The sequence below is a fragment of the Monopterus albus genome, unplaced genomic scaffold (genome assembly GCF_001952655.1).
Source record: "Monopterus albus unplaced genomic scaffold, M_albus_1.0 scaffold16.1, whole genome shotgun sequence".
In the NCBI taxonomy this organism is placed as follows: domain Eukaryota; kingdom Metazoa; phylum Chordata; class Actinopteri; order Synbranchiformes; family Synbranchidae; genus Monopterus; species Monopterus albus.
This window is the reverse complement of record NW_018127896.1, coordinates 5,520,597-5,531,748: the sequence shown is the minus strand read 5'-3', so window position 1 is coordinate 5,531,748 and position 11,152 is coordinate 5,520,597. Positions and strand designations below refer to the sequence as shown.

The window sequence follows — 11,152 nt, the reverse complement described above, 5'->3', positions numbered from 1 at the left end:
ACAGTTAATTTTCAGTGATATAATCATCTGTTAAAATAATAATAGCAAGGCTTTTTTTAAGTAAATGTTATAGTGAGAGAAACTGAGAAATGGGAAGCCTAGCACCATGTTCTTCATATCTGCCTTCACACACATGACTTTCTCAAAAGCATTCGGTTGAGAAAGTCATCTCTTCTCTGCTTTCTGGAATCCATACTTTGCATATTCTGGTTCAGTCCAGATTCTCAACCCTTACAGCAGCCAGTGGAGCTGAAATGCAAACCAAATAATTCTCACAAAGGCTGCCGCCCCCCCCAATAAGACTAAACTAAAATAAACTGAAATGAAAAGCTTTATAAACTACACCAGCTAGGAAATGAAGATAAAGGTAACAACCACAGGCCATTGCTTCACTTTTGTACAAACTGAAACAAATGAAATTAAACAGTTCCAAACTGATGAACAAAAAGAAGAAACAAGTGCCAAACACTGATGCTACAAAGAATTAGAAAAACATATGTACAGGACCCTGTATTCCTTGACTCTCTGGGTAAATGATCATAGATGTTGGCTTGTGTTACGTGAGTGTTTATACAGGCATACAAAATGTTCTGCTTGCTTCTTTTTTTGTTGTTCAGTAGTAATACTGTAAAAGCTCTTATTGGACCAAAACTAAAACATATCTGCCTCCATCTCCACCACCTATAGGCGCTTTTCCATCACCTGGTACTGGCTCAACTTGACTCGACTCAACCCAACTCTACTCGCTTTGGTACCGGGTGCTTGGTTTTCCATTGCAGATGGTCACCTCTCAATGCAGCTGGTTGTCACACTGACGCCACATTACATTACACTGCTGGGACGTTGTCAGTAACGGTAACAATGGAGGACATCGAAGGTGTGCTGTTCTTGATTCTCGGTATGTAGCTGTTTTTAGTTAGTACAGCAACTACAGTAAACTAGCGGTTTGGGTTAAATAGCACTGCTTTTTTTAACGGCGCTTTCTTTGTTCCAGGACATGTTGCACATTGATAAGACAATTTCTCTAACCAATCGCTAGTCTGCAGTGTTTACATGTCACCATTTGGTATCGCCTCTACTCGTTTGGAACCTCGACAGGGGGGATACCAAAATAGTACCAGGTACCACATACTGTCCGCAACTTTTAACTGATGGAAACACAAATAAGGTGAGTGGAGTCGAGTTGAGCCGGTACCAGGTGGTGTGTGTCCGGTGTGTCTGACGCCTGGGCCTCCCTCCCCTCTCCCTGTTGTTTCCTGGTGCAAATTCAACAGCAGCAAGTAGCTTAGAGCCATTCAGGTTCATCTGGCTTCAGCGCATTCGGGGTCCAAGTGCCAGTGGTGAGTCCTCCCTTTGATGGACATCGTACCGACCCACAGTCTACTTTACCCACAGTCCCGACATCGTCTCTGTCACCAGATGACACTGGATATACTGGTCTCTCTGGGTAGCAGTGGCAGCATAGCATTGTTTCCATGGGCCTCCTCCAGACTCTGCTGACGTGCCGACTTGGACTGCTGCCGCTGTCCGTTGATGAGCGTCATGGGGATGTTGCAGTAGGTGTGCTGGCTGCCTAGCGAGGAAAGTGGCGGGAGCGTGCTGCTGGGCGGTAGGTCATAGTTGTAACTACGGTAATAGTGTTTCTGCCTCATCTGAGTGTGGCAAGAGTTGTGGAAGGTGGAGCGCAAGTCCGGGTGTGCCGTTGCCATGGCAGTAGAGGTGGCCGCCGCCATGGAGATGGCTGACACGGTTTGGAGCTCACTGAAGGGACCCTGCTCGCTGACCTCGAGCACCTGCTCATGAGAGATACTCAGGGGCTCCATGCGCTTGAAGGGCATCTCATAGAGCAGCTGCTTCCAGAACTTGGAGTTGAGCTTGTTGCTGGATGGTCCACGCCACTTGATGACCGTCAGCATCTTGATGGTGTGTTTGAGGGCCTCCACTTCCTGGTAGTTCATGATGCCACGTAGCTCGGCGCACTCGATCAGAATAACCTTGATCTCGCCGGTCACCAGCATGTTGCGCAGCCGCGTCTCCAGCTCAAAAATGCTCCACCCCCTCCGCACCACATAGCTGGGTGTCATGACAATGATAAGGCGTTTGCTCTGGTCCACGCAGCGCGCTACGTCCTCGATGTAGGCTGGATACACAGACAGAGACAGAGCAATAGATAACTTTACAGCAGTACAAGTGAAAAGCATATATTCTGCTCGGCTAATAATGAATGTGATTAAGTGTTTCCCAGACAGAACGACTCCTCAACAGCAGGTAGACAGATTTAACTGGACTTCACTTCCAAATCAGAGCTTATGACCCTCTTGTGACTGTGTGTGTGAGGAGAAACAGTTTCAAGAGAAAGTGTGTGTGAGAGAATAATATCTCAGTGTGTCTGATGGTCTTTAAGCTCACAAATGCCACAACTCCTCTACGTCCTCCTCTCCATATCTGTAAGAATGAACTCTTCTCTTTATGCCATGCTCTGCCTGAGGCTTCACAATAACAGAGACCTGATTAGAGTGAACTTAGATTTAAAGTCACTCTTTACTTCAACATGACAAGTCAGTCTCTTTGTTGTTTGGTAATTGGTCCTGATGTGGTAAACTGCCACAGTGTTTCCCTAAACATAGATCTGGTAGAGTTTGAGTCAGTTCAGTTTAGGTTAAACCTATCAGACAAAAACAAGCTGTTCTTTTATCTTATCATGAATAAAACAAACAAGAGCAGAAACTGCAAATGGCTACTACATAATTAGCTGACGAGTCATAGTTTTATTTTATGGTTTGAACTGATTAAATTTAAAGTAAACCTGCCCTCTGGGGCTGCTGTCTGGTAACATTTTAAAGCTTTACATTAAATTCCTCCATTCAGAGATCTCACACACTTTATGAAGTGTTGCCTGTGTAAGAACCAATTCATGTCTACATAAAAAAGCTAAATAAATGCTAGATTACATGGGGCAAAACTACCGTATATAAATTAATAATGAAAGATTTGCTGTTTCCTGTCTTTCTATAGTTTGTCTCGAACCTTTTAAAAGGAAAATCCCATTAAGACATGTTGAACCACCAACAATATAAACCTGTTCCTGGGAAAAATGTAATAAAAACTTGAATTCTAAGTAGTACCGTCATACTGTACGTCTTGTTAGCAAAGTGGACTTAACTACAGATATTACACAACGATACACTGGTATTCAGCACTGTACAACTCCTAACGTAACAGGAGAGCTCTGGGATAAATACAACAAACATAATCATATACTGTATGTATTTATGAGTGCAGAAGCAAACCTCCCTCACTCCCTCTGCTGTCAGTGTGAGGAACTGCATGACACCATGGATGGCTTATGACACAATGGACACCTGGGCACACACATGTGAAAGCCCCCCCCCCAGTCTCTCCACCCTCAGAGGGAAGAGACCAACAGTGAAACAGACATTGCATCACTGTGTGCCTGTCTTTATAGCCATTTTGCATCTCTTTGTAGTTGGTTTGCATTTCCTTGCAGCTGTTTAGCGTCTCTTGGTGGACATTTTGTATCTCTTTGAGGACACTTTTATTCATTTTGCATCCCCTTCTTTTCATTTCAAATCTCTTGATAGTTACTTTTGCAGTTCCTTAAAGTTGCTTGGGGCAGATGCTTTGCACAGTCATTTTACATCTCCTTGTGGTTGTGTTGTGTTGTGTCTCATTTCAGTTGTTTCTTTTTAATTTCTTGAATATTTTGCAGGTGAGCCATCCATGATGTCCTCCCCCTGAGGTTCCTCAGTAATCCATCCATGGCTGGCACTGCCAGTGACCATGGTTTGTTCCAGCAAAGCAACACCCTCACCTCAGGGTCAGAATATAGACTGTGACTTTTCAGTTACAATTCTACTGGGCTACAATATCAAAGACTGAAACAGACTGAAATTCACATTGCCCCTCCCTGTCAGGTCACAACCCATGCCTCTGTTATTCTGATTATGTCTTAATATGATATTAATGGGTTGTATTTAAGCGCTATTAAAGCCATTAGTGCCAACCTATAAAATGTTAGCAAAATGACTTCCTACATGAGGTAACTGAGGAGAAAGTTTGTGTCGTGTGTGTTGACACGAGGGTTAAAAATCTGGGGAAAAGTACCTCTAAGTAGTCTTGTGTCATCCTGGAAATGATCATTGGTGAAACCTAAACATAGATATTACATTCAAAGTATGATCAAAATTTGCAGAAAAGCATTAAAAAAACAGTTCTGTTAATTTGGGGACATGGATCTGGCATAAACTGTGTCCCCACTGATGTTCCACTGTGAATTGTGAGACAGTAATCACGCTTCCCAGTTTATTCCGGTTTAATATGGGACATGTAGCATAAAAAACACAAGGAAAAGTCTTTTTTTGGTGGAAGGAGTTCAGCCAAGTTGTATTGTTGCTAAAACAAGTACTGAATGTACACTAGGCATATGAGATGCTTAAAATGTTAGAAATAATCCATCATACTGCAGATAACAAGTTACTAATCAGGAGAAGGATTGCTGACATGCTGCAACCCCAACTGGCCAAACTGTGCTTATCTATAGCTGTGAATTATGTTTTATTATATCGACTGTTGAGATGCTAATACATTCCCAATGAAACTATATAGACACAATAAGCGAGTGACTGTGCCACTGAGCTGGAAAAGTGACAGACACACTTTAGATTCCTCTCAATCCTTGCATTTTTATGCCATTTTTCCCATATTACAACAGTCCCTCGGCATCGAACACATAATCACAGCAAGGGATTCAGTTTATAACCTTGGCGCAATGCCACTAAGGAGGAACATAATTAGTAATGGCAGTATGTGCAGGGAGACAGGCAGATGCAAGTATTCAAATGGAGGCTAATAACATAATGATATTATCAAACTCATCTGTGTGATGAGTTAATCAAAGATGAGCACGGGGGATGGTGAGATGCTCCATCGGAAATATACTGTGGCAATACATGCATTATTATCCATGCATATAAAACTTTTTGACTATACAGCTGACATTACGCAGCAGCATGCAGAGGTACAGTTTTTATGGAGCTGGATCAGGAACATGAACGATAATAATAGGGTTGCTCTGTCAGTTAATTTTGCTGCATATATAATATAGGGCATTATGCCTCCCACAGGCTTTGCAAAGTGTAGAAATGTAAGTTATTCTGACAACACGTAAAGAACCATCAAATAAATCTAGACCTTTCCTAATTAGTGTTTCTTAGAGCAAAATATCTACATTTTTTACAATTCACTTTCACAAAGAATGCTGTTACAGATTAGAGGCAATTTAGTAAGAATAAGAGCTAAAGTAAAGGTAATATGTAAAATCTATATACTATACTTGTGTACAGTACTTTGTTATTAAAAGCAAACTCCAATGAGGTGATTTTTACTGGATGATTTGGCTTATGATCTACTGTATGAGTATTATCTGTCATTTGGAGCACATTTATCTCAAGCTGCTATTATATTATTTCATCCTCATAACTATAGTTGAAGTCAGATGTTTACATACACTTAGTGATTAAAGTTATTAAAACAGATTTGGTAACCACTCCACAGATGTCATGGTAACAAACTCTCATTTTGCCAAGTCAGTTAGGACGTGTACCTTATGCATGATGCAAGTAATTTTTCCACCAGGTGTTTACAGATGAATTATTTCACATATAATTCACTATATCACAATTCCAGTGGGTTAAAAGTTTACATACACTCTGACTGTGCTTTTAAACAGCTTTAGAAGCTTCTGATAGGCTAACTGACATCAACAGGTGCTGTGAACCGTCCCTGCACCGTGTTTCTCATGCTAATGTGTTCTCTGTGTTTCTTTGTGCCATAATTGACACTTTGCCCCTTTATAAGCTGGAATGTGATGTTTATTAAGTGCATATCGTATTACGAATAAGCAAAGTGGAGATTATTATCAGCAGCTGAATTCACAACAGAATGAAAAGAAATAGTGGAAAAACAATAAAATTCTAGTTTTGTTTCCTATTGTCTTCCTACTTTTTCCTCAAAGACAAAGTGAAGCACTAAATGTCCCCTTGTAGGGTACTGATCTACTTCAGCTCAGTCAGTGGTTAGAAAAAGCGCATTTCATAATGATCAAATTAAAACGGTGATGGTCTTGCAGATCTAGTTACGGTACAACACAAGTGCATAACGGAAAACAACAGATAAGCCATATCACCACTGCACTGACAACAGCAACACAACACCAAACTTGACATCGCTGTGAGAGAAAGAGCTTACTTCCTGTTGGGATCAAGTCCCTGTCTGGAATGAAGAGTTTATACCCATAATGCTTCTCCAGTACGTCAGGGAGGATCTCCAGGGCAAAGCGCTCCTCCTCTCGGGTCTCTTGGCTCCACTGGTCCGGGTCCACTTTGGCGTAAGACAGGTAAGCATCATAGTCCTTGTTCTCTGTGGGCAGACGGGAGAGACGGACACTGAGCTGGGTGAAATGTCACAGCTCCTGTTATCCACTAGACAAATTGATGAGGTTTGTTAACAGTCTTTATTGTACTGAGATCCTTCAAACAGATCATTTCATTTCATTTTATAATCTTTGCTATCAAGCAGGTGCAGAGAGTGAAAAATAAAGCCTTGGTCTCAGCACACTGAATAAAAACAAAGTCTGTTCCTTTGAATACTTGCATCACTTCATGTATGGGCATTAAAATGCTCCCACAACCACTCAGCATCAATTAAATGTGTGTATGTTTTATGTTTTGAACATCATGTTTCCTGCTTTGGTCAGCACTGCTATGCCCAAGGTGCCCACAATCTATTTTCATACTGGTCTACTGAGAGCTATTTATTCACCGAGAGACTTCATCGAGACAGGACGCCTCCATTACACTGACCTCTGGGCACGTCTGCTCATCTGAGTGCTTTTCATTACAGCTCCATCCTCACTGATAAATAATGTTACCTTGATACCTACTTTGCTCACTGCAGGCAAAACAAATTAGACTCCAGCCTGAGCTAAACACCTAATACTGCCTGCTATGCTGGTGCATGGTGCGGCTCCATCATCCACAAGAAAGCTCTGACTGATGATGAATTAGAAATGCCTGAGCACAGAGACGGAAAGTGAGGACCGAGAAAAGACAATGTTTTTTAAGCTGGACCACTAAATGGAAGTGAGACATCCCAGAGCCTCTGACTGCTCCAGAAAAGCTTTTGGCTCCTACAGTAACGTCCTCAATGCTGACTGAACAACCACTTCATCAGTTAAAGTGATCTGGGCTTTGACCTTGTCTGAGTATTGTTTTTCTTCTTTTTGACACTGCAGCAATTACTGCGGACTTGCTCCGTCATTCCATTTAAAGAGCCAATTTCCACTTTCCCCTACGGGTTGCAGTCACGCACACCAAACGTATTCGCTATTCATATCTGTCAAAAAAAGGAGGGAAGAATCAGAGCGGGATACTTTGAGCTGATGTGCAAACAGGTTTTGAGGTAAACTCATTAAAGACATGAACAGGGTTTGGATCTCTGAGCTCCTGTCCGTCCTGCCCTGTACTCCAGCCAGGAGAAGAAAATCAGAAGAGCAGATGGGTTCAAGAAGAGGGATTTGGAGCTCAGTTTTCAATGCTGCATCCTGTTTTGTTTTTATTTAGCTTTCTTCCTCACCATTTTACACTCCTGACTCTCTCTGCGCTATGAGACTGTCAACAAGATTCACTCACTTCCCAGTGGGTGATCTCCATGCTATTTTGCAAGTGCTAACCACTGTTTTATGACACCATGTAATTAATCTAACTTGTTTTTGAAATGGAAAACCAATTGAAATAGAACCTCATAATCACTTCTGTTTTTTTTCTGGTAGCTTTTAAACAAAAACTGTGTGGGCAGATCAAGGGCTATTTTAGTGGAGCTGATTCACTCATCCGTAGTGAGAAAGAGAGAAGATGAAGAGGCGGCGAGCGAGTTTTAAAGGTAAAATGACCTTCTCCTTGCATTTTCAGGAGTGACTGATGAGGTGTACCTAAGGGTGCAACACACCTGCGAAACCTCATCCAACACTTTCTACTCCTCTGTCCCACGCTCCAACTGCAAAGGGACTGACTGATGCTCTCTGCACATGAAGTCGAGGAAGGGTAATATTTGCATTTGTGCATAGAGAGCCCACAGTTAGGCTGTGAACTCTTGAACTTGTGGTGGAGAGTGCCAAGAGAGTTGGGGGCGTAATCTCTGGAATATCTCTGGGCTTACATTTAATGAGAGGAGAGTGGAATGTAACACATATATTTAACTCTGAAGCTAAAGAAGCACAAGGGAAGGACTGTTAATGAGTAGCTGAACATGCTTTTCTTAAACACACTATTTTGTTTTCCATAAATTAACTTAGCCAGAGGAATATGGGTTTGCATCAGACAGTAGAAAGTAAACAATAATTGAATTTTGTTCAAAAATGTTGTTTGGTCTTTGGAGTATTGCTTGCATACAGTATAATTTTGTCATGGTACATTGTACCATGCACTCTGTATGTGACAACGTGATGAGTATATTATACATTAAATATTCCTGGTTTGCTCATGAGAGAAAGAGATTAAATAATACTATAAGATTTGTCCAAGCAGTTAAATTTGGTAAATTACTCAACACTATATCAAAGAGTGAACAAACCTTGCTAAGGCTATTAAGCTGAACATTTACTAAGGTGCGACTGTATAACTGTATATTTTGTGCTCTAGACCCAAGAGAAGCTTTTAGCCAGTGCACAGCAGATCAGTTAAACATACAAAAATGCAAAAACTTTCCAACAACACAGAAATGATACATAAATGTTTACTTGGGTTTAAATGGATTTTCTACATTTCCCTCTAAAATTAGCATCAAATTACAAGTTCATTCATGAAAACATCAATATGAAGTTACCAAAAGAGAAGAATGGCCAACACAATCACTGTTTCACCCACACAGAAGCTGTATAGTATGAACTCTCCATTTGTCTCCTTTCTTGTATTACATCTACTGCATCGCTTTGGAAAAACAAATCACTGCCTGACCTTTTGTTTAAAAAATGAGCTACCTACTGATGGTTACCTCTGCATATGCAAATGAAACAGGATGCGATGCAGTTGCTGCGTGTGCAAGATGTGAAATCTATTAATGGTCGGTATTGCCAAACTGCACTGAACACAGATAGAGCCTCATAATTCCTCAAACTGTGCTGACAATGCTGACACTTGTATTTATGGCAGTGTTGATGAGTTCCCACCTCCCTGACAAGCTCGCTAGGCCGTTGTCATCATGAAGCCTATTATTGATTCCACTGACACTCACACAATGTGACAACTGAGTGGTCTTTAACTAAATTGCGCTGCTGACAAATAGCTGACAGTCCATCCTTTTGTTACGTAAAGCTTACAAATTTACATCTAGGAGAAGACAGAGGCAGGCATTCCTTCAGTTCTCTGAGTGGTCGCAATGAACCACGAGCACTTCCTTGGCAGTGTGTGCAGTTACACTCTGTGCACCTGAAACGCTGGCTTACAGGCTTTATTGATGAAAAATGAGTGCGTGTGCAACCATTATTTACATGGAGCTACTTCTCCTCGTCAGTGCAGTGGTTACCATAGAGATGGGATCACAGTTAACCACCTTCTGCCACTGCTTAGCAACTGCTTGTCTCCACTCAACTGGCAACCACTGGCTCCTATTTAATTTCTTATCCTTCAGCTGTCATTAGAGTTCAGAGATGAGCTGCGTGATTTTGTGCATGCTTGCAAATATGTGCGCACCAAAGGTGGTGGTGAAGCCATCTAATCAACCGCAGCTTGAGGCAAAGTATCAGGGGTCTCCTGAGAGCCCTGGAGGCACCATGTTGTGTCTTACTGAACCTCATCTCCTTTTACTGGAGAACAAATTGAAAATCTGTTTCTCTCTCCAAATACTCACTCGGGTGCCACAATTAAAGGAAACAATTGCTGTTTGGCATTAAGTGCAACGGCCAGCATTTTTCTTCCTTTTTTCAATACAACTTCCTCTGGGCCATCCATTACAGTAAAGCTCCGCCCTCTGGGGCCGGAGGCCCATCACTGCCACAGGTAATGACTTCCACTGAAAATGTCTGAGGTAGCAACCATCACAGTTATGCAGAGCTGAGGGTGTTGAGAAGAGGAGTAGGGTACGTAATACTTTTTACGTTTTAACACTCATAAATCTCTTGCTGTCTCCCTTTCCTCTACATACAGTAACTCAGCTTCTCCAGACTAATTTCATTCCCCTGAATTCATTACAGGTGGTGGTTGAGAGACTCATTACAGGAGAATCAAATTAAAACTTGCTCCTTGTCTCAGTTTGATGCATTCTCAAGCTTAGACTCATCACCAGACCCAGGACAACCACAAAAGTTTTTTTTTTAGTTTCACTATTACTGATGGGGCCTCTGAGTTAATGTTTTTGTTTGGCACAGGGACTGTTTGCATTTGAGAAGGAACTGAAAATTCAAACTTCATTACCCATGAGTCATACATTTTGATGTAAGGGAACAGCGCCCAGCATGAACAAGTCAGACTTATGATTAGCTTTTACAAGGAAAGAAACAATATCACTATCATTTGACGTTATTTAGGTCAGTTTACTGAATGTTTTGCACTCTTCCACTGGGTTGAGAAGATTCCCTGAACATTTCTACAGCATATAAAAGCAACTATGTCATTTGGACTGACAAAATGGGCGTATATTTAGATAGAAAACAGTGCTACATGCAGCTTTAAGATATAAAAAATAGCACAGGTGTGTTCTGAGTAAAAATAAATATGCAGAACTGCAGTGATACTGCTCAGGTTTAGGATCTGATCCCTGCTGAGGAAAGAAAAGCATCCACGAAACAGCAAACACTGTATCAGAAATCATGAAAGAGTAATACATAATGTTAAAGTAAATAATGTCCTTACCTCCATCTATATCCTCACTACCAAAGTGGTTCCTGTAGAAGAGCATGAGCTCGATCCTGTAGCACTTGTACAGCGTCACCAGACAGATGAGCAGCATCAGGATGGCTCCCAGACCTCCAGCCAGCTCCACTGTGTACATCAGCTCTGCTAGAAGGCCAACACAGAGAGAAACAGAGATTTGAATTACAAAAACCCTCAAAGTATGTGTGAATCTTCCTGTGATGGGT

The 11,152-nt window shown here is 41.6% G+C and overlaps 1 protein-coding gene across 11 annotated transcripts in view; it reads right to left on the bottom strand.

Moving 5' to 3' along the window:
* Positions 1-615: 615 nt before the first annotated feature.
* Positions 616-11,152, bottom strand: part of LOC109955793 (interleukin-1 receptor accessory protein-like 1) — a 263,673-nt gene continuing 253,136 nt past the window's right edge. For 8 of the 11 annotated variants that reach the window (XM_020592273.1, XM_020592275.1, XM_020592274.1 and 5 more), the window contains 4 exons: positions 10,926-11,072; positions 6,268-6,438; positions 4,126-4,170; positions 616-2,140 (listed from right to left, as the gene is read on the bottom strand). In XM_020592273.1, coding sequence (XP_020447929.1) covers positions 1,413-2,140; positions 4,126-4,170; positions 6,268-6,438; positions 10,926-11,072 — 1,091 coding nt within the window. In that variant the 3' untranslated portion in view covers positions 616-1,412. The remainder of the gene's footprint in view (positions 2,141-4,125; positions 4,171-6,267; positions 6,439-10,925; positions 11,073-11,152) is intronic. The other 3 variants (XM_020592276.1, XM_020592277.1, XM_020592278.1) reach the window with 3 other exon arrangements.